The 18,520-nt window shown below is 40.9% G+C and overlaps 1 protein-coding gene across 2 annotated transcripts in view; it reads left to right on the top strand.

Moving 5' to 3' along the window:
- Positions 1 to 18,520, top strand: part of SCML4 (Scm polycomb group protein like 4) — a 99,199-nt gene that overhangs the window by 67,372 nt on the left and 13,307 nt on the right. For both annotated transcript variants that reach the window (XM_078385249.1, XM_020801361.3), the window contains 4 exons: positions 2,410 to 2,539; positions 6,677 to 6,877; positions 9,908 to 10,099; positions 17,336 to 17,602. In XM_078385249.1, coding sequence (XP_078241375.1) covers positions 2,410 to 2,539; positions 6,677 to 6,877; positions 9,908 to 10,099; positions 17,336 to 17,602 — 790 coding nt within the window. The remainder of the gene's footprint in view (positions 1 to 2,409; positions 2,540 to 6,676; positions 6,878 to 9,907; positions 10,100 to 17,335; positions 17,603 to 18,520) is intronic.

An 18,520-nucleotide genomic window follows, 5' to 3' on the forward strand; every position in this document is an offset into this window, starting at 1 on the left:
GTAAATCTGTTACTGCTAGTAACTAAACTTGTGTGTGTTACATGCCATTGCATTGGAATGGAGTCATGGAGGCTCTAATAGGGCCTTCAAGTTGATATATTTAAGGAGTGGTTTTACCAGTGCCAACCCCTCCCCATGAGTTTCCATGGCTGAACAGGGATTCAAACTCAGGTCTCCTGGGTCCTAGTCCATCAATCTATCTATTACACAACACTGGGTATATACAACTAAACTTTGGAGAGGTATTTTAATCTTTTAGAATTTGGGTGGGTCTGTTCTAAAGATGGGAAAACGCCAAATGACAGTGTTATGGAGAAGGAGCATGATGGTCTCGAGAACCTCAGAAGGCTGTACTGGGACCCCAAGAAGGTTAGCACTTTAGGTGCCTACCCTGCTTTAAAACATTTGGGGGGAATGTTTGGAGGGAAGCTGGGTCTATGTCTTGGGTCAGACAACTGTAGAAATTGGCACAAAGAGATGCTGGCTTGTGTGGCCAGAACCCAGTTAAACAAGTAATATGGTAACCCAAAATGAAAGGGGGGAGGGGGACAGCAGCTAGATAGGTGGAAAAATAAGCCTAGAAGGGACCCAAAGTGGCTCACAACATTAAAATTTACACAATTAAAAACACAATGTTAAATATTAAAAGACAAATTAAACTACATGATTTAAAATAAAAGTAAAAGATTAAAACATGGAAACATGGAAAAGATTAAAATTATCTGCTGAAATGGGGTTCAGGGATTCAGTTGTAATTGTTAAAAGCCTGCCTGAAGAGAGAGGCCTTTGGCTTTTTTTTTTTTTGGAAGGATAACAGGGAAGGGGCCATCCTGATCTCCCAAGGGAGAGCGTTCCATAGCCTGGGAGCTGCCACAGAGAAGGCCCTCTCCCGTGTCCCCATCAGCTGTGCTTGTGCTGGCAATGGGACCAAGAGGAGGGGCTCCTCTGCTGATTTTAATCGCCAAGAAGGCGAATATAGGGAGATACGGTCCTTCAGGTAGCCTGGACCCAAGCTGATAGGGCTTTATAGGTAATGACCAGCACTTTGAATTGGGCCCGGAAACAGACTGGTAGCCAGTGCAGTTCTCGTAACAGGTGCGTTATATGCTCCCTGTAGCTGGCCCCCAGTCAGTAGTCTGGCTGACAAGTTTTGGAACAGCTGAAGTTTCCAAACCGTCTTCAAAGGCAGCCCCACATAGAGCGTGTTAACAGTAATCAGATGGTTCCTAGGTTTGGCACTGTTATGCTACACAAGTGCAACACACATTAAAATGTTTTCATGCTGAGCCAGTGAGCCTTGGGAATGAGTGGAAATGGGTGTCCACCTCACATCCAAAAATTAAGCTGCTTCTTCCTCTAGCACCACTGCCTCCCACCCACCTCCATCCCAGGGAGAAGCATAGCAATTACCATTTATTCCAGCCTGTGCCCTGAGACCCGGCAATCCTACTAATAACCCATAATAAATAATACCAGAACCCATGGTTGTCCACTGAAGCTGAATGATGGTAGATTCAGGACAGATAAAATGAAATATTTCTTCACCTCACATGTAGTTAAAACCCTGGGATTTATTACCGTACAATGTATTGATGGTTACAGATCCAGACAGCTTTAAAAAGGGATCAGATACATTTCAGGCTGTCAGTGGCCACTAGTAACAAAGGCTCTAGACAACCTCCGGTCTCGGAAACAGCATGCCTTTGGATACCAATTGCTGGGGAATACAAGTGGGAGGCTTCGGCTGCCCCCAGGGATTCCCAGAGGCAACTGGTTGGTCACTGTGCAAACAGAATACTGTGCTAGACAGACCTTCCATAGGACTGGCTGTGGCCCTTTCTACATTCATATGGTCTCTCTTTGCTGCTTAGTGACTGTGTTACCTAACAATTGCATTTTGCTTGTGGCTGAAATGCTACAAATGGTGCAGATGTACATGCATTTTTAAATTAAAGAAATAGCTAATTTCAAGGAAGATGCATGTGCCCAGCTAAGAATAAAATGATAAATTATAATTATAATAATTATCTTAACACTCTGAAATCTCACTCTTTGTGGGATTTCTCTCTCTCTCTCTCTCTCTCTCTCTCTCCCCCCCCCTCTCTCTGGATTTCTTTTTTTCAACCTCTGAAGTAAATTCTTAATGAGTGATACTTAGCATTTTCCTATGGTGTAACTATTGTGTGAACGGCATGATATTTTGTATCTTGCAGAATGGAATGTTAATGCATAATGCAGGCTAGGTTTTAATATTCTGTTCTCCTGCAAAGCATTATTATGCGCTTAGAATGGAGTGGGGCGCGGTAGCAATTTGCTAAAGCATGAGAGTTCAAAGAGCTTTAGGATGCTGCGTAATAGAACAGATCCTGTACATGTGTTTTCATGACTCAAATTGGTTCTGTCTTCCAGCTGAAATCTCGTGTTCTCATGACTCCTTTAGCAATCTCCCCGCCACGAAGCACCCCAGAACCAGATATTAGTTCAATCCCACAGGATGCAGCCACAATCCCTAATTCAGCAGCCCCACAAGCCCTCACAGGTATGTGGAATTAACTGATCTATCAGAAAGGGCACTTTTTAAAAAATTGCATTTATTCAAGGGATTTTATTCCCAGCGGGTTGCCAATTCAGTTTGCAAAATGAGACTGAAAAAATACAACATTTTATTGTTCTCAGTGATACAGACAAGTAGCTAAATTCCCCCTTCACTTTGTTTTATCTCCTCAGTTTGATTTTTAAGCTATTGTGGATATACATGGCAAAATATCAAACAGTGATGCATAAACAAAAGGACATATTGAAGTCAGGGGCATCTTGTGGACTCAAGTGGGGAACCCCCTCACCCTCCAAATTTTTTTTTTCGGGGGGAGGAGTTTTTCTGCTGCCCTGACCATGTGATAGCCATGTCTGCATTAAGAAATACGGTGTCACTGGCAGAAAGTAGTCTGTGCTGTTTTGTATAAATAAATTTATCATGAGATCACTGCAATACAGTTCATGTCCCTTGTTCATGCTTGTAATGGTTTCGCCTGTTTGTTTGTATAGCCCTTTGATGACTTAAAGTGCTATGTAATGCTAAGTATTATTATTGTCATAGTCCTATTTACCCTGAATAAATGGCTTTGAGTCTTTTTATTGTTCAGCCTGAGTGGCTGCTAACACTTCAAGCACTAGATTTTCATTATGGTGATACTAACTGTATATTATCCCCAGCACTGTGTAGCCATCATCCACATATTTCCCTCTTTTATAATTTCTTTTGTCACCTATCTGATTTCTGTCACAGGGTAATGCTATATGTTCTGAAAGATGACAACTCTGGCGTGCTGGCAGCCAGCAATAATAATGCATCTTATTTTATACCAACTTTGACTAAGTCTACAATAAATGTACATGCATACACACACACATACTCTCTCTCTCTCTCTCTCTCTCTCTTGGGCAGGGGAGAAAAAATGCTTGAATATCTATTATCCCTTTCAAAATAGAGTGCTCCAGTATGTAAATATGGTGTGTCAATATGTCAATATCGGTTCTTGTGTGACAGTCTATATTATTAATTGTACACTCGTACTCAGTAATGTCCTCTCTTCAAGGTTAGAATAAACAAAGTGCAATCTATTATGGCCCAATATGTGGACCTTCTGGGGTTTCTTGAAGTCCTCAAACCCATTTAAAAAAAATCTGCCAGATAAATGAAACCTCGGGGTTCTTTTAGCCCCTTTTAGGGTCTATTGGGGGAGGGAACCTGGTTTCATGTAGGAAAAAAAATCTCCATGATTTGATGCAGTGGGATACTTCATGTTTGTTTTACAAAAGGTGTTTTGTGGCTTGACACAGGCCCATGGAGGCCTTACGTTAACATTTAATTGACAAATGGTGCCCTTACGCTTCTGGGGCTGTGATATGCCATTTTATCAGCAAAAATAGAAGGAACCATTTCATGAGGGATACACTTCACTGAGGGAAGGAAAAACACTTTGAATCTTCTGAAATCGCCCACCCCTGGTTTAAGCACGGAAAGATGCAGATAAAAATCTGCATTTCTGTATCTCCACTTCTGTGGAGTATAAAGTTGGATCAAAGATGGGCTAACAAATAACAAGATCAACCCCCTCCCCATCACTCCACAGGAAGCCAATCTTGACTTTTACTTAAGCACTTTATTTTAATTGGCTCTTAAAAAGGTAGACTCCTAGATTTACTTGTTTTTAACGCTGAGCAACTGAAAATCGTAATGCTCCCCTCCTCCAGTTATTTTGTTTGTATAAGTATTAGAATATAATACATCCTTGCTACCATTAGGAATCAATCCTTGATGAACTGGAGGATTCTTTGAAAATGAAAATGGACCCTGAAACAAATTTTCCTAGGGGGGGATGTTCCACCCAGTGTTCCCTGTTTGTTTTCCCCAAACCAAGGTTCACTCTTTCATTCACTGCCACCAGTGGATATCCCTTATCCACACTTGCCCAGTGGTGGGATTCAAATACATTAACAACAGGTTCTATGTCCTAATGACAAATAAATAAATAAATAAATAAATAAATAAATAAATAAATAAATAAATAAATAAATAAATAAATAAATAAATAAATAAATGCCCAGGACAGTGGGATCCGATGAGGGTTTCTTCCACAGTGGTCTCCCAGCGGTATGCGCAAACAGTGTATCTGTTTGGGCATACCGCTGCTGTTACCCTCACTATGGGCATGTGCCAAACACACACACACACAAACACACACCTCACAGTGGGTGCTTATGACCAAGTTTGACAGAGAACTGACACATCTCTCCTTCCCTTTACCTCCTATTTCACCCTATAACTCACCAGCAAAAATTGCTTTCCTCCCCTTTCCTGCTCCTGAAATGACTGATAGCCCTGCTTGTTGTTACCTGGAGGCCGCCTTTATGCACCTGTTGTGGAGTTATTACCCCCCCACACACACACTTCCTTCTGGCTTGGAAGGTATGGTCTCTTTTCAGTCTGTCACCACTCCACCTCAACCCCACCACCTCAATCAGTCCTTCAGTTACTGACTTCTCTGAGGTCTCCTCCTCCTCCATCTTTCCCCTCCACCCCGCACCCACCGCTTCTCCTCACCAGTCGCTTTGAGGGGTGTTGGTGTTGGTGGAGGCGCTGGTGGTGATGATGGCTTCCCTCAGAGCCCTGGCAGGCTCCACCTCCCCCACTCACCCTCAGCGGCCGCTTCCGAGAGAAGAGTTTCAATTCCCCTTATCTATTTATATGTTTATGTGTTTTCCTTTCTTGGACCTGGATATATGGCCTTCAAGAATAGTAAATCTTACTAGTGTTAAAATACTGATAGCTGTCTTCCTCCTTCTAACAGAGTGGGCCATATGTGTGCCATTTGTCTCCCAAAATTGTCAGTTTTGAGGCAGGAGGAAAAGTTCTTTGCTATTCTAAATGAGGCTTGGAGGTTTGATCTCTTTGTGGTGTGAGTGACTTTTCTATTGCATACTTGCTTGCGTGGATCAGTGAGACCGTCACTAGTTCATGCATTGGATATTCTCTCAGATATTTTTAAAAAAACTGTTTCTAGGCAGAGCAACAGTCTTATGTGGTACCTTTAACTTGAAAAAAATCATAGTAAAACGAGGACGGTTGGGTGTTTGACTGAAGCGGTCTCACTCCAAAACTTTTTCCCTCTGTGTCCTGCCCACATGCCTTGTCAATCACCACCCCTCAAGGAGTCATCCTCCCCCCTTTCCTCCCAGTGATGCCTCTGCTCTTTCCAGGGCTCTGTCTCTCTCACCCCCACCCCACCTCAGACGGCTCAGTGTGGCACGGGAAGGGAGGCAGCTAATTGTGCCCCCTTCCCCCCCGCTCATCGCTGGTCACCTGGCCCCTCCTCCTTCATTCATCTCAAGCCAGCAAACGGTTCTAAGAACCAACAGTACATTTAGGAACTGGTTCTATAGAATAGGTGAGAACCTGCTGAATCCCACCTCTGCACTTGCCCAATATTTGAATCAGACACTTGCTGCCAACATTTGTTTATTTAGATTGTATATGAATCACAGATGTTCTTTTTAATCATTGTGTAGAATCCCTCATTAAAACTTCTTCTCTTTGGTTACATGTTCAATTCTTCATTTGTTTTATTGATTTATTCACTTTAACCAACTTATTAATATTGTTATTTTTTCTTTCTACTTCCCTGACTATCTATCTATCTTGACTATTCAATTTCTCTCCTCCACACTCTCCTTCTCTCTTTCACCTTCTCTCCTCTTTCTAACTCTCTCTCTAACTCCCTCTAACTGCCTAATTGACCCCGCCCCTCCTGTCCTCTCATAGGCTCCTGCACTTGAGCTTCCGCTATGATTGACAGAAGTGACGTGGGCATACCGTCACAGTCCCATTTAGCTTTGTTCAGTTAATGTGAGAATAGGCAACCTCTTTTCTGTTTGTTGGTGGCAAGCAGGTATAAAGCCAGTAACATATTGGGAGAAAAACCCTAGTGAACTCCAACACACCCCAAACAGCCACCTAGAGTGGTCGAAATGACTAGATAGGCGGGGTATAAATACAGTAAATAAATAAAATAAAATAAACACGGATTGGTTTTGCTTAAGTTGATTGTGTCATGTGTGTGGGCAGCTATTTTAATAACAACCAGGGATGGTGGTGGTGGATTTTCTTTGTCTGCAGTTTGCATTTATGTCAACAAGCAAGGAAACGTGGGGCCGTACCTTGAACGAAAGAAAGTGCAGCAACTTCCAGACCATTTTGGACCTGAACGGCCTTCAATGGTGCTACAGCAAGCAGTTCAGGCCTGCATCGACAGTGCGCACCAGCAAAAAACAGTCTTCTCACTTGTCAAGCAAGGCTATGGAGGTGAAATGGTGTCAGGTAAATGAGTGAGGAAATATATTGTGATAACATTGTGTCTGTTGGTAGATGTATTTTAAAAGGCCATAGCCACATTTTTCATTTAATTCCCTTTAAGGAAAAGTAGGACTTTGCTTCAGATGTTATATTACAGTCTATTTTTCATTAGGTCCATTTGAAAGTAAGTAAAGGGAATGAATTCTTCCGTTTGTGTTCAGTCCCCTTACGTTTAGTCTCCTTATGCCCTCTAGGGGGTGTGGGAAGCAATCTTGCTGTGTTATAAGGGGTCACCTAGGGCCCCCTCCATCATATTTTGTTTTTTCTTTTTTTTGTCCACTGAAGGGCACATGAGGACCCTTTTCACTTTTAAAACCCCCAGTTTTTCCGTTAAACCCTTCCCCCCCAAGTTTACAAAAAAGCGTTGTGACAACTTTTATAGTCCATAACGACTGCATTTAATTTTAAAATGATTTAAATTTAAATGTTTAATCTTTTGCCACTCCTCTCCTCCCTTTAGCCCAATCTCTTGGGTATGTGGCGCCTTAGGCTGCTGGCAGATCTGAAAAGGAACCTTCATCCCCTCATTGGAATTGCCCACCCCTGCTTTAAATGAAGAATGCTACCCTGAATGAGCACACAAACTTTTATTTAGCCTTCAAGGAATACCTTGCATTCCATTGTATTTTGCATTTTGTGAACAATGAAGAGGTCAAGTTAGTACTTGAACATAAAACACAGTCTTTTCATCTGGTATGGATGTACCAGATTCCTTCCTCAATCTCCTTGTTCATGATGTTATTGCACTAGATGCAAGCAAATAAATATATAGGCTGCCAAATGATGAATTAAACCAGATATACTGTTGTGTTTTACCAATTAGGCCATGGTTACTTCCTCACAGAGTTTAGTAATAGCATCTTAAAAATTAATCTGTTGCCTCTCATTCAACAGGGATTTAAAAATTCATGATTTTACCTGCTCAGTGCCAAAGACATTCATTTTTGAGAAACGATTTATATGTTTTGCCATTTTAATTTTTTATAGGCCAGTTTAAGTAGCTATAGTAGCTTGGTAGTTTATTCAATAATTTGGAATGGTTTACAAACAATTTTGTGATTTAACGATGTAATCAACAAAATAATTTGTAATAATCAACAAACTAATTTTTTTTAAAAAATCACAATACCTTAATCATAACCATTTAAATCCTTTGCCATCCTTAATGTTAATACCTTAATGGAAGCACAACAATGTTCTGCTTCATTGGGAGCAGGCTGTGAAATTGTGAGGCAAGAGCACTACCAAACAAGGGGGGGGGGGGTGGGGAGCGACACATTGCTCAACCCTTGGAGGCTCTCTGCATGCTCTTGGAGGCTGGTCCCCTGGCATTGCAGATTCATGGGGAGAATCCTCACACGTTGAGAAGGCTCTCTTCTGCAGAATATCATCTCCACATGAGGCAAAAGCTGCAAACACACAAGGAGAGCTCCCCCCACTTTTCATGTATTTTAAAAATGTTTTCGTTCAATAACATATACCTTCCCCCCCACACACTCCAATTATTGCTATGGTCTCATATGTTTCTACACCTTAAATACTCACTCTCTCACACTCAGTACAAAACAGATCATGATTACAATATTGCTTGGAAATAAAAGGATTGTAATTTGGAGTTATCTTATTAAATATACATTTGAAGAACAAATGCATATTAAGAATTATTTAGCCTGTTTTAAAGCCATAGAAATCAATTTCAACGTAACAAAAAAAGCAGGGGGAAGAGTCTTTTAACTTTCATGGGTTTAAAACCTATGGTTTGTATAAGAAGTGGACTGTAATCCACAAATATTCATGTTATAATAAATAAGTTAAATGTGCCATAAATGTGCTTTTCCTTCATTTTTTAAAATTATTTAGTCCACTGAAAATAGATGCAGAAAAAAACCTAGAAAACTGTTCTGTTGCAGTGATCCATAGCATTTCTACTACATCGCAGGGACTGTCCATGCTGTGCAACCCTGAGCTTTATCCTGCTGTGCAACATTTAATTATATCTTATTTCCACTTTCATTTCCCCTCGAGGCACTCTGATCCCAGTTTATTTTAGCTAATTCCTGAAAACATGCCAATCAGTTGTGTCCAATAGGATTCATTCTTTTCTTCTTGCAGGGGTATGATTGAATTCCTATTAACATTAATAAGATGATAGCCTTATAGGTTTAGGCTTCAAATTCATTTGACGTGGTTTCTCCAATTAGATTCAAAGCGAAACACCAAAGCTGAAAGATACGCACATTTATTGAGATTATTGGTTTTTCTCTGCAGGAAGTCAAAGACAAAGCACAGGAGCCATCAGTACAAAGCCTGATGTAGGAGACATTAGTGCAGCAGCAAAACAGGGCAATAGCCCTGTTCAGGCATTACATTCTCTGCTTTTATCCATCACATGAGCAGAGCAGTACTAGCCCCTCCCTTTATGTTCTGATGAATACTGCCTCTGCAGAGGAAATCCATGAAATGGAAAACTATGTTCATGTGTCCAAAGGATGGTTATTTTGAAAGTGCTGGTCACTGTCAGACAGAACAGTCTGAAGAGGAGATGGCCTGCTACACCTGTAGCTTTTCTGTCTCTCTTCTGACAGGGACAGGCAAGGAGCAGGGCTTTCTCTGCTCATGCTTTCAAATTAACACCATGCTGCCTTTGTTTGAATGCCTGAATAGGGCTCATGTGCTGATTACAGTTTTCTGTACAGCAACATTTTTATGTGGACTTGGAAGGAATCTGCACAGTGGATATGAAAAAGGTATCAGGTGGGTCATCTTTTTTTGGTGAGACATCTAGAGCAACATGAATCAATGCAGCTTTGTCTGCAATACTTGAACCCTTCATGTATTTATATAGTGGATGGCCGAGAGGTCAAAAGCCATGTGGGTCACCATGAGAGCAATGAAAACAATAGTCTTTTGTTAAGAGAACCTTGGTCTGTTTTTCTCTCTGTCTCTGTTGCTCATATCAAACAATCCCCTAATTCCCTTCCATTTCCCTGCTAGTTTCTGCTTCTTTTGATGGGAAACAACACCTCTTGAGCCTGCCAGTAGTGAACAGCATCGGTTATGTTTTGCGGTTCCTCAAAAAGCTTTGCCGTAGCTTATTATGTGACAATCTTTTCAGCAATCAGCCTTTTCCACAATATAACACTTCTGAAAACCCCGAAGAATATGAAAATGGACGGATGGAATCTGGTAGGTTTAAAAGCTATTAAATAGTATAAGGGTGAAATTAGCCCTTAAACCAACATTCATGTCTATGGATATAAATTTTTTGCTTATTTTATTCTGACAGGAGAGAATGACAAATGTTAAAAGTTTTCTCCCAGCTAGATGAGAGTACACAGTGCAAGTTTCACATTTGGGAACTTCTTAATAAAAAAAATTCACAGATGTTCTTTTGTGTAAAAACCTTGTATTTTGTGCAGGAAAAATGCATTTGCACAAAAGACATTATTTCATGGGAAATACAACTTTTTGCATAAAATACACTTTCTTTTGTAAATTGCAAGGTTCTTCTGCAAATTATTTTAATTTTGTTTCTGCTGATGCTGCTTATTATTATTTTTAAAAATCATTCATATCTGTGAGTGCTGGATGCCAATGTCCAAGATAGATTTTATTCTAAAGGCCCAAATCACGTAAGAATGATGAAGGAGATGTGTTATCAAATCTCTTGTCTTGATATGCTTTTTCTTATAAGATAAATATTGAGGGTGGGGACTCAAATGTTATTGCAAGAATATTCTAGGGTGGGTGAACCCCATGCTGTTTCCCAGATCATAAGCCCTATCTAGGCATTACAGTTTGAAATCAAGGAAGGCTGTAACCATGATGTGAACAGAAATATGCACATACGTTCGACACCCACTCAATCAGACCCTTGTGTATTCAGTCCAAAGTCTAAAGATGTGTTTCTAAGAGCATTCCTTTGAACATACTTCCATGACTGAGAGCCCTGCCTTACCTGGGCTCCTGATCATGGCAGCACCATAAGAGCATTCAGCTAAATGCATTTACAAATACCCTTTCAGACCTTCACACTGCACGTATAAAATACATGACATCCAGGGGGAACATTGAGGGTGAGACTTATGCATCCCCTCCCTCACATTCCCACTAGTTAAAACCCTATGTTCTTTCAGGCTGTAGTGCTTGAACAGGGCATCAGTCAATCTCTGAAACTGTTATTGGTATTACATTGAAGGCTGGCCTTTTGAGTTACTTGGTGTTCATTGATCATTGGGATTATTCATTTGGGTTGTTGCTGTTGTGTGCCTTCAAGTTGTAACCAGTGTATAGTGGCCATAACAGGACTTTCAAGGTAAGTGAGATATTTAAGGAGTAGTGTTACTACTTTCACACACCCAGTAAGTTTCCATGACAGAGCAGGGATTGGAACCAAGACCTCTTGAGTCCTAATCCGTTACTCTATTCACTACAATGGGTATCCAATGTACACATTTATTATAATATATTGATGAATGTTATTGGTATGATTGTTCACCAGTTTGATTGTGTTGCTTGTTTTGATTTAGTCATTACCTAGCTTGAGTGCATTTTACAACTGAATCCCTGAACCCCATTTCAGCAGATAAAAACGTAATACATAAAGTAAATATGACTCCTCTTTTACTGGTTCTCAGATTGAAACTGGAATTCCCCACAGTTGCTTCAAAGTACAGAAAGGGCTGGGGGAGCTAAACATGAATTTCCCACATAATGCCTACGTTTACTCTCACAACTCTGTTTACAAGATTTTCTCAACACTAATTTGATACTTTTAAAAACAGGATGTTGTATCTTCTTCCCTAACCACTCACCTCAGTGTATGTGGCAGACAAAGGATTGAACACCTTGTTGTTCCCTTTTAAGTTTTAGTTTCACATTGCTTTTGCTGTCATCATATGCCTTGTCTCATTTGATTAGCATTATGTATGCAATGCCGTTCTCAGTGATTTCTACATGTGTTACCCTTTCGTGTCTTCTGAATCCTGATTAATTTTTTTAGCTGGTTGCTGGATGATTTGGGGGATTGTCTGTCTGTCTGTCTGTCTGTCTGTCTGTCTGTCTGTCTGTCTGTCTGTCCATTGATCGATCGATTTGATCTGACTTTTATTCCACATTTCTTCCCTTGTAGAAGCCCAAGGCAACAAACAAAAGTTTAAAATAAATAATTAATTTAAACAAATCAATTAGAATTTAAAACCGCAATATACAATATTATTTAAAAGTCCTTTCCGTCTCAATTGCCTGTCAAATCCCCAAAAGCCTCTCTATAGAGGTAGGCTTACAGGAGCAGGTGGAAGGAAAGGCGGGAAGGGGCCCACGACACTCCCACAGAACAGAGTTCCACAGTTTAGGAGCAGCCAGAAAAAAAGTCCTCTCAGGTTCTTATCAGATTTGTTTCCGAAAGTAGAGGGATTGAGAGAAGCCCTCCCCTTAGGATCTTAACAGCATGGGGGCTCATACAGGGAGATCTGGTCTAGCTGCACTGTCACCTTCAGATCTGCCAAATATTGATATTTTGTGGTACAATCTGAAGTGGGAGTGGAAGTGCTTTGAGAATCGAGGTTGGTAATGACATTTGCCATTTTGTTCTGTCATAAAAAGTTATTAAATTTTAAAACACGTCAAGGACGTTATTAAAAACCTTTCAATGGCCAGACATAATAGTCATGCATGTCTCTTTCTTGACTTCAAAATGATATTCTGAAGGGGAGAAAAGCAACATGAGTTTCATCACTCAAATGCAATAAATGGGCTGTGTTATTCTTTCCCTTATTCATCCCATGGTGGACTCAATGTTGCCTTCCCAGTCAGTGCATGGCTTTGGAGTACAGTCAAAATGAATGGCTTTTATGGTTATCAGTAGTCTCGGCTTTGGTTCAGCATTTAATTACCTGCACAAGCCATTTATTGCCTCATATATTCCTCTGCCACGAACATTATCCCTTAAACAATAAATAAAATATTAAGGTCAGATTTAAAAGGGGAATGGGAGATCCATGCAACCCACTCAACCACAGCAAAATTTAATAGAAAACTATTTGCCTCGTCTAAAAAGGTTTGTGGAGAGGAGGCCATTATGTTGTCTGCAGCATTTGAAATGAGATGGAATGTGATGATTGTGTACGAGGATTTTTCATTCTTTCTGACAGCTGAGCTGCAGTCAAAAGTGGGGTTATGGCACTGCCACCCGTACACCCCCCAATTCAGGCACTGGTTGACAGTGATTCAGTGAAGGGGACATTACATTAGCATAATGTGCCATTTGTAAACACCTACTTTGCACAAAGGAGAAACTGACATTTATTTACTGTACTGCTTTCAATTCATGACAGCTGTCTAATGTCTCTGTAGACCTACACTGGGATGTTGCCTGGTAGATTTTTGTTAATATCCAGCCATGTGGTGGTTTGTTTCTTTGGCTCTCAACACACACCCATAATGCTTCCTTTTAGTACTGTAGGCAGTCTGATCCCCTTAGTTCAGACACATATGTGCAGGCTTCATCGTATGCTTGTACTGTGGCTGCCCATATTAGTAGCAAGACCTGCCTGCATGATGGACCTTGTCACCTGGTCTTAAGCAGCCCGGGCAGCTACATCAGCTGACACAAGTCACGGGACCTCAAACTTCCTGCAGGGGTGATGATCAGAGCACAGGATGGAGGGAAGTGTCCTGATCTCATTCACGTGTCCTCTTTAGCGTGCTGGGATGTAAAGATTTTTCAACAGACAGAAATGGAATGTCTAAAATCAATAAACTGTCCTGGAATCAGTTATCATCCAGGATAGCATAAGATGTTTGAGTTAAACAAACAAATAAAATCCATTGGTTTCACATTTTAAAATAATCTTCATTATATTTCCCTCTGCCCCCTATGTTCTTACCTCTAATTATGTGATGCGGGGTGGGATGTTCATCTTTGCACATTTACATATGAAGAGCAAAGATCAATTAGCATTGGAGTTCATTGGTTCTGTTGGAGAGCTACCTGTTTCACTATCTTCCTTTTCATAATTACCTGATCAGAATTTTAATGAACTGGGTGTCATAGAGTGAGCCCAGATAGAGAGAGAGACGTTAGAGCATTCTGTATAAAATAGGAACAGATATTGTTTATATTTTTCATAATGAGGTTTTAGGATTGATTGGGTGTGCTCAGTGTTGGCCTGCAGAATCACTAAAGCAGAGGGCAAGGCTGAGTGACCATGAGATCATAATGCTGAAAATGGATGGGTCACGTCTGGTCATGTCATTATAGGAAAAATATGGTAGCACTTTAAAAGATATAGGGGTGGGATCACAGGGCAATCTCAGGATGAAATAATAATGTTAACAGCACCAGTGAGAAGTGATCAGAAGGATGGAAGGGAATTGACCCAATTCTTGATTTGTATAGGTAGTGTATAATGTCTATTGTTTTACACCTATTCACTATGCACAAATTAGACCAAACATTGGATTAGAGTTTGGGCTGGTTTTCCCTCTCTCTGGCATACCTATCTCACTCCAAGATACACATAATAGATCACCATTGTCTGGAGAAACAAACTGTGTTTGGCCTAAGCTGGTGTGACCTGTACATCACCACAATCACCACAGAAAAAGGGATTGGGGGGGGGGAGTGGAGAAAAGGGCTACTAATTGTTTTACTATAGCACAAAGTAAAGAACTATTGCAATAATTAAGACAGAGAAAAGGGGTCACAGAATAGTAAGGGCCCTTTCTTGAGTGGCAGTGCAGACTGTAATGGAATATACTATCCTCACAAGTCTCTTCTGTATTATTTGGATAAAAAGGTAAAGGTAAAGGTTCCCCTTGACAATTTTTGTCCAGTCGTGTTCGACTCTAGGGGGCGGTGCTCATCCCCGTTTCCAAGCCACAGAGCCAGCGTTTTGTCCGAAGACAATCTTCCGTGGTCACATGGCCAGTGCGACTTAGACACGGAACTCTGTTACCCTCCCACCAAGGTGCTCCCTATCGCATTTGCATGCTTTTGAACCGCTAGGTTGGCAGGAGCTGGGACAAGTGACGGATGCTCACTCCGTCACGTGGATTCGATCTTACGACTGCTGGTCTTCTGACCCTGCAGCACAGGCTTCTGCGGTTTAGCCCGCAGCGCCACCACGTCCCTTTATTATTTGGATATCCACACTTAAATCATCTATACAAGGGATGTTTCTCTTAGCTTGTGAAATGCCTATAAGAATTCCCTCAAGGCACAGGCCACTTTCTTAGCCATGCCTTTGCAGAATCCCCATACCTCCTTCTCCATGGGCACCTACCTGGTTTTCCTGTTGTCCCAACCCTACTGCTTACCGCATGATCCATGGAAGCACAAAACCTTTATCCTCTGCAACACAGAATGTTGCTTAGTAAACATTTGGCATAACATAGACTTTAATAGTATTAGAGATAGATAACAGACACATCAAATACTAACTGCATCATGATAGCTGACAGAGCCATCATCGTAATAATTTCTGTTCCTGGGACAAGCATACAATTCCTTGCCTGTCACAGGGAGGCCACTGGGCCTCAGAATCAAGGGTACCACTTAACCTTAGCTTCAAGGGTACCACCTACTTAATCTTAGCTAGCTCATTATTAAGGTTTGTCATCTTCAGAGAACATGTATTTTGCCCACAGAAGGTCTTAAACGTAGAGTCAGATGAAGGATGACACTAAAACTGAAATGCAGTGGTGGGTTTGTTTTTCAAGAAAATGTATATATGTGTGAATTTCATGGGGATCATGGTTACAAAAGGAAGAACTAACTGAATCCCCTCTACTACCCAGTGGAATTGGCTCCATGGCTCTTACCAATTAAAAAGGACAACCACAGTACTTCAGGTGGCACATTGAGTGTCTTGTCCAGTTTAGTCTGCAGCCACTTCCATCACTGAAAGCCAGTGTGGGAAGGGCCTTTAACTGGAGCCATGAAACGAGGTGACATATTTGAGCTATGTTGCTAGAAATGGACTGTTATAACTTATTGGTTGAAATCCTGCAGCTTGTCATAGTAAGACATACTAAAGTAGGCCTACTGAATCAGTAGGGATACAGTGAGTCAACTCCTTTTTAAATTCCATTAATTCAAATCGGCCTACTCTAGCTGTGACAAAGTGCAATAAAGTCACAACTAGAATAGGCTCATTTGATTTGATGGAACTTACAGGGGAGTTGGCTTGTCAAATCTCCACTGATTCAATGGGCTGACTTTTGTGTGCTCTACCATACTAAGCAATAGGATTTCAGCCATTAATTCACATATCACATATACATGAAGAATTTTCCAGGATCTGTTATCCTGAGCACATGTTATCTGAATGCTTTTGACACATTTTAACTACATAGTGATTGCACCATAAGAGCATGGACCCCTGGTTGCACTCATTGATCCAGAGAAAGGAAGTACATGGGGGCAAGCACAGCTGGAACAGTCCACATGTTGTGTGATAAAGTGGTACAATCATATGGCTAATGTCCTGTTGCCTGAACACAGCGTGGTAGGGAAATCACAAGCATCCCACCACTCTGGCAGGCTCCCCATCACATACTACTTGTAAGATGGGTCGCACAAAGAGGAGCTTGCCAGAGTGGAGAGTGCTGATTTTGCAGTTTTACCACCTTCTCAGTGTTTTGGCAAGAGGATGCTAGTCTATTTCTTTAATTTGAGTACTAACAGCCCAATGAACTCTTTGCATGCCTTCAAAATGAAGTGGTTTTCTTCACAGTAACCAAAATACATTATAAGAAACAGCATTAAGTATAGGTTCTGCATGGCACCCAGTATATTCCATAACTGTAGAATGGAGGCATAGGGGGAAGGGTGTGAGTCGGAGTCAATGTATATTTTTTTCTTTGTTTCTGTTTTTATTGCCTTTTAAAGAGTTCTTCACCAAAAAATCTGTAGAATGTCCCGTTCTCTCTTGCCTCATTTCCCTGTTCCAGGTGCAGAACATGTGGTGAACAGGACAGCCTCTGCCTGCCGTGCTATATTCACATTGTGCCATTAGGCAAATAGGAAAGCCCTGTGGGCCAGCCCCCCAGAAACCTTCTCAGCCCCACATTCTTATTTAATCATACACTCTTTTAACCAAATAGAAAATCATGCTGAGGCCAACTAAGCACTGCTGTTAACTTACATGTATTATTAATTAATGCGAGAACGAGAAAGCTACTGTCCCAGAAATTAATTCAAATTCATTCCCTATTAAAACTCCTCATAGATAAATTAAATGTCACACCATCTAGTTATTTCCATTTTGTTCACACTTTACTTTGCTAGTGTATTTAAGCTACCTATCTACTATTTAGGACTGAAGGGAAATGGAAAAGATCATTAACAGAGAACTAATTTTGCTTTGCTGAAAAGCAATGGTTTCTTTCATTAACCACAAATTCTTTCCTTCTGGGCAGAAACAGTCATACCTGAAGACTACCTGGTTGATCCAGTGGCCACCAAACACTATAGTGTAGATCCCTCTGATTCTGCCTTTAATTGTATGGGATCTGTGTACTCTGGGAGGCAGAGTTCCGGAGATGGACGCCATGGTGGAGGATCCTCTTCGTCTTGTAGTCATCGTCCTGGTCAGATGGCTTCTGGAGGACCCTCAAGTGCTAGTTTGAGGCACCAGACGTCAAGCCCAACCCGAAATGGAACTTACCTGGAAGGAAACAGAAGTGGTAATTCTGTTGTATTCACTTTCACCTACTAATGCTAGCATTGTGTCGTAGGAATATGAAGAATCCTAGCAAAATTACTCTTTCTTGATGAGATGGGGTGTGTTGACGTGCCAAGACAGTTTGTCAAGAAATCGCTGAGATTTCTCACCTCAGCACGGCAACCATTTCTGAAATAGTGTTACAGAAAGTTAGTATTATAATATTACATTTCACTACCTATATAGGTCAAATTACTTTTTGTTATCTTACTTTTGTCAAAACCTCTTTTTTCTCTGATTTGATGGAATTACAGTTGGTAATGTGCAAAGGAAAATTAATCAGAGTAGTACTTAAGCTGAACTATGTTAATGAACACGAGAGGCCTTCATCGCAGTTTATATGAGATTTGCACAGCAGCAGCAACAATAATAATATAAAATTCTATTGCTATTCAACATTTCTCATTTTTTCCCCAGTTAATGATGTTTCCTTGGAGCAGGCTGCAGTGATTAAGTATCTAAAACAACTCTTTTTTTTCTTCAGCACAGCTCCTTGAAAAATCAGCTTTTGATTTAGTTCTAAGGAAAGCACAGGTTTTGACCTGGAAAAAAATTGAGCACAAAATCTTACAGTGACTATAGAGGTGAGCACATTAGCAAAAAATGCAGGAAATACTACCAGTCTGGGGTTGGCTGATTTGCATTTTTTTTCCTGTTTATCACATGACACAATGGGAAATGTGAATCAGCCTGGGGTCCTGTGTAGCCACTTAAATTGCACAGACTCCAGTTCCCTGGTGCGACTTCACAGCAAGTGAATTTGTGAGAAGTCACATTTCCAACTTGACTGATAGATCTGTCATATTTACTTACTTATGAACCTCGTGGCTCAAACGGCAGTACTGCAGTGAAGTCTCTGCTCACAACCAGTTCGATCCTG

Source organism: Pogona vitticeps, chromosome 1 (assembly GCF_051106095.1).
Source record: "Pogona vitticeps strain Pit_001003342236 chromosome 1, PviZW2.1, whole genome shotgun sequence".
NCBI classification, from domain to species: Eukaryota; Metazoa; Chordata; class Lepidosauria; order Squamata; family Agamidae; genus Pogona; species Pogona vitticeps.